Source organism: Trichechus manatus, unplaced genomic scaffold (genome assembly GCF_000243295.1).
Source record: "Trichechus manatus latirostris isolate Lorelei unplaced genomic scaffold, TriManLat1.0 scaffold00042, whole genome shotgun sequence".
Taxonomy (NCBI): domain Eukaryota; kingdom Metazoa; phylum Chordata; class Mammalia; order Sirenia; family Trichechidae; genus Trichechus; species Trichechus manatus.
In genome coordinates this window covers 7564851-7570149 of record NW_004443978.1, presented here as the reverse complement: position 1 = coordinate 7570149, position 5299 = coordinate 7564851, and the positions used below count along the sequence as shown (strand labels likewise).

At 44.5% G+C, this 5299-nt stretch overlaps 1 protein-coding gene across 1 annotated transcript in view; it reads left to right on the top strand.

The window, feature by feature from the left end:
* The window catches only part of CFAP61 (cilia and flagella associated protein 61), a 324874-nt gene extending 322471 nt beyond the window's left edge, over positions 1-2403 (top strand). Inside the window, exon 26 of the mRNA XM_004376425.1 lies at positions 2203-2403. Coding sequence (XP_004376482.1) covers positions 2203-2403 — 201 coding nt within the window. The remainder of the gene's footprint in view (positions 1-2202) is intronic.
* The last annotated feature ends 2896 nt before the right edge of the window (positions 2404-5299 follow it).

Below are 5299 nucleotides of genomic sequence, written 5' to 3'. Positions count from 1 at the left end.
TATTAAAGATTTGAATTCCCTATCAGGTAGTTCTAGTGCATTTTCTTCCAGAGGAGAGTCATCTGGTGTTTTATTTTGGACGCCTACTGGAACCATCCTGTCCTGTTTTTGTAAATGTTTTGTTATTGTCTGCTGTCTTCAGGGCATTCAGTAGTTATTTTTCTTGTTTATTGATTGTAGATTTGTTTGTTTTGTCCCTTTTTTAAAAAAAATTTGACTATGTCTGACCAGCCAGACTGTGTGTTCTTTGTTCTTTGCTTGTCTGTGGGCACAATACTTTTCACCTCCTTCTTCAACTGGCAGGGTCAGTTACTCAGATATGGTACGGCAGGGCAGGTCTAGCTGAAGAGGAGTTACTGGGATGGGTTGTTTGTGGCACCTACTACAGCCACCAGAGCGGGTCGGTAATCAGTGCAGGGAAGGTTCCAGTAAGCTGTGCCTGTGCTGTGTGGTGGTGTGATGTCAAGCGCACAGTGCAGGTAGGCAGGATGCAGTGGGGAGATTGTTATGTGTGGAGCTAAGATGTATATGGGAGAGAGGAGAAAGGAACAGGAGCCAAAAATATACAAACAAACAAAAAAGAATGCTAGGGGAGCTTGCCGTTGGAGTGGAGAGATGAGAGAGTATGAGATGGAGAAAAACAGAAAGGGGAGGAGAAAGAAAAGAATGAGTAAATAAGAATCAGAAAGGTTAAAGAACCACAAAGTTCCCAGGGATCCCACCGGTGCAGCTATGAGGTCTGGGGAAGGCACTCTCAGGTGTTGCAGTACAGCCTGGCTAGAAGGTGTAGAGGTATACAACGCCAGGTATTCAGGGAACAGAAGGAGAAGGAAGATATAGAGAGATGAGAAACTAAGCAATGAAGAAAGACAAAAAGGGAAAAAGAGGAAAAAGAAAACAAAACAAATTAAAAAAAAGAAAAAACAAGAAAGGCCCCCAAAGAAACAGGAAAAAAAAAAAAAACCAACATAAAAAGAAATGACCTCAGGGATCCCTCTGCACATCTGTGGAAGCTGAAGGGGAGTCTCCCTGCCACGCAGCTCAGCCTGGCCAGAAAGGGCTCCCAACTCAAGAAAAGGAAAAGAAAACAAACAAACAATTCAAAACAAACAAATGAACAAAAACCCCGGGATCCCACCAGCACGGCAGCCCAAACCGGGAAGCAGCTCCACACTCGAACGGAGCTCCACAGCCCCTCAGGAAGAAGCAAAGATGGGGCACGGAGGCAGGTACTTGAGCGAAGGGAGGGGGAGGTGGCGAGAGGCAAGTAAGAAATCAAAAGAAGCAGGGAAAAAAAAATAACACTAGCAGCCAACAAATGGCACTCAGAGAGCCAGCTAGTGCGGTCTGGTGTTTCTGGACAAGAGACTGTGTCCGTGGGAAGCAGAGGGGGCCGAGTGTGGGTGAAGAAGGATAGAGAGTGGGAAAGCATATATCACAAATTACCGGAGCTCTGCAGACCCTTAGGAAGAAGCAAAGATGGCGCACAGAGCGAGGTACTCGAGCGAAAGGAGGGGGAGGTGGGGAGAGGCAAGGAAGAAATCAAAAGAAGTGGAAAAAAGCAACACCAGCAGCCAACAAATGGCACTCAGAGAGCCACCAGTTCAGGTGTGTGGAATCCAAGCAGCCGCTGTCTCCCGGTCAAGAGACTGCAGCCGTGGGAAGCAGTGAAGAAGGGTGGGGGGTGGGAAAGCATATATCACCAATTACCGGTTGTTTTGTCTCCTGCTGGAAGCTCCGTGAGGCTACTTTCTCGTACCCCCTGTTTGCTGGTCTCTGATAGGAGTCCAAGGATGGCAGATCTGTGCTGCGTTAGCTGGTAGGGGACCTCTGCGTGAATCTGTCCTTGCTCTCCGTTCTCTGTCAGTTTTCTCACTCCATTTGGTGCTTGGCTGAGTTCTTTATGTCTTCATTTGATGTTTTAGGGTTTCAGGATTGTTGTATTCTCTGTTCAGCTTAGTTTTTCGGATCTTTGCTGTGGAGGGGCAGCGTGGTGCTTCTGCCTAGAGCGCCATTTTGCCGGAACTCCCTTTCTTATTTTTTAAACAAGCATATCTACAGATAATATTTTTCTGAAAATCAAAGGCTTTAAATTACCATGTTGTGCGCTGGGCACGATCTTCTTCTTTATAATGAAACTGCCTTCTTATTATGGTGCCAAATGCAAGTAATTTCTGTATCTGGTCCTGCTGTATTTTACAGGAGGAAGACCTTCCTTCCATAGAACAGATAGCCCATCAAATTGAAGATGAGGAAATAAACACTCGTGAGAAGCCCCAGAAATACCTCCAGCGAGTTTTCCAGGAAACCATCTACAAAGCCCTGGTGGAGAAGAGCATCCTTGATTATTTACACTACAACCATTACCACCTGCCCATGTATGCGTGGCCAGGCATCATTTAGCGTGGCACAGGCTCCATCTCACTCTTTTCTTACATGTAGTTCCTGGAAGTGCTCAGTATAGATAGGAACTCCTCTGAAGCCTAGTTTGACAGCAGAGCATCCTGTTTTTGTCGTTTCTATTCAGTCCACTTATGCCTGTAGTTTTCAGTTGTTCCAGTAGGTGGCACCAGGTCGTGCATCTCCATTCTGGGATAGGGATAAGCTTTACAAATACCAGGCATGTTCCTGTGCAGAATAATGATCCACTTTAGAAATAAAATGAGAGCATACTGTGTAAAATATATTTTTACCTTGGGTGTGATTCTGTTCGATATTCTGGAATATTCTGTCACCAATTTTGTTAGCTCATCACGTTTACCCAGTAATACTTGTGGGTGATAAAAAAGAAAATTGTGTGCCCAGAAGGTAAAATTAGTAAACAGATGGTAAGTTAAATCTGTAATCCAACTTCAGAAGAATTGATTGTGTAAGAAAGTTTATAAGAACTTTTGAAATAAGGAAGCTGATATCGCAATCCCTGATTCATGATTTCATGTTGCGGATCGCCAGCATAAAGTTCCTGAAAAATGGGAAGATCAAAGAACCCACCTACCAGTTTTGGATTATAAAATGGTGATGGGAAATTAATCTAGTTCATTTTCTTTGACCCTTAGCATGGCTGCTTTGCATCAAGAGGTCTCAGGCACATATCAGCTGTACTGTGGATCAGAAACTCTCTTTTTTATAAATTAATTACTTGCCACTGGAAAACACATGGACTCAGGAACCATCAGGAACAACACATAAATTGAGATTGTTTTAATTGTTTGGATCTCTTTTAGCAGATAGCGTGACACAGCTTATAACTAAATTTTTGACCAGCAGGGCTTAAAATTTGTTTTCCTGGACAGAATTCCAGTTTTGTTCATTATTTTTAGTTTATATTTGTATTTATATTCAGTATTTGCATTTACATCTAGCAAAAGTTGGCACAGTTACAAGAATCACACAGCCATTGGGAGGAAAACTCATAGTTGGCATTGCGGGACTATATACTCCTTTTCAAACTCTTTGCTACACACTGCTTGATTATTTGGAACTCCAAAGTCGTTTGATGTTTCTCAAAAATGAAATTGTTCCAGAACACTAGACTCTGATTTTTCCAAGACAGGCAAAAGCAAGCAGTAAACGCCACTAATTCCTTCACAAGTATGTTTTATACAAACTCATGGGTCATTTAGGGGGAGGGCCTGGCTTCAGCCATATGGTGCAAACTGGGTAGCTTGAATGGGGAACAATTGCTACTGGGCCACTCTTCAGAATGCAGACCCAAAACACATGGAACCATATTTCAGGGGCCTACAAACGAGTCAGCACAAGAAACTATCTGCCCCCTTCTCCCCCTAAGAGGACCTGGGTCAAATTCATCAGCAAATGGAGTGAGTTTTGTGGCAGGCCCTGGGACCCTCGGGTGGAGATTAACTGAACAACCTCAGAAGATCAACAGTTAGGACTTCTGTGACCAAATGTAACCATTAAACAGCTCTGGTGACATAGAAATTACCCCTAATAATAATGGCAACCTTAATACCAAATCATGCATAATTTTGATAATAAGTTTTCCTTTGCTGCCTTTTTCAAAGTAGCCTTGGACCTGTGTAAGTATCCTGGCAGGTTTGCAAATATTTAGAATATATTTTATTCTACAAAACTTATTTGGCAAAGTGATTTTTATCATTGCCCCGTATTCTGAAAGTGGGTAATTTCCTGAGTTGAGTTAGGAATTTTAGCACATATGTACAGACTCAAGCGCTTTACCACTGAGGAGCAAGCTTCCTGTGAATGAGAAGAAGCCAATAATCTTTGGTCATAGCTTGAAAATGGCTGTGTTAAGGGCTTTAGAAGAAGAAAGCTATTTACCACTTGCTGGTGGTAAAGTATGACAAAATAAAGGGCTTCAGGGATACCAATATTTGGACGTCTGTCTGTGTCCATAAGGCGTAAATTCTGCAGAGACGGAGTTTTGAGCAAAGAGTACTGACAAGAAAGTACCGAAGTTAATTTTCAGAAGTTTAATTCCCCCAAATCACATGCAACAACCCTGCCTGATTGGTGCCTCTAAGGATCTCGTGACATGGTTTGTTTTTAATAAAGAGTGTGGCCCTCTCAATCCAGAAATGGCTCACTATTGTTTTGACACCCAAATATCACAGGAAAAGAAAAAGAAGGGGGGGGGAGGGAACAGCACACGAAGGATAAAATATAAAGTGAGCCAATCAATGTTTACTCTTAGAAGAAGGTGTGTGAGAGAGAGAGAGAGAGAGAACCCGTTTGAGCGAGTGTCAGCCAGGAAGTAGGGAGAGGGCCTCCACTCGCAGTGTGTGAGAAGCTGTTGATTGTTTTCTGGTTGAGGGAAGAGGTGATGATCAGGCTGGGATAAAGTGAGCTCGGGGATCAGGGGCACGGAGCCCGGCAGCTGTATGCTAATGTTCACAGAAACCAAGCTTGCGCCCCCCCCCATTAAAGCAGGCGGCCAGGAGGCCACACATCACTGAACAAATAGGCGCTCTCTAGACAAAATAACATACGTCGGCCTGCAGGGAGGGGTAGAGAGGGTGGGGCGGTGGTCAGAGGGGAGAAGAGGGGGAAATGGGGAGGGGAGAGGGGAGGAGAGGACAGGGAGAGAGAGAAAGGGGAAGGTAGAAAGAAGGGGCAAGGAAGGGGGAGTCAGTGGGAGTGAGACGGGGAAAGAGGCTGGGGGAGAGAGAGGCAGAGGCTGGGGGAGAGAGAGGCAGAGGCTGGGAGTGGACAGAGAAAGAAAGGACACACACACAGAGAGAAGGTGGGAGAGAAAAGAGGAGGAGAGAGTAGGTAGCGGCAGAGTGAAAGATGGAAAGAGAGCGAGCTTCTCTGGCCA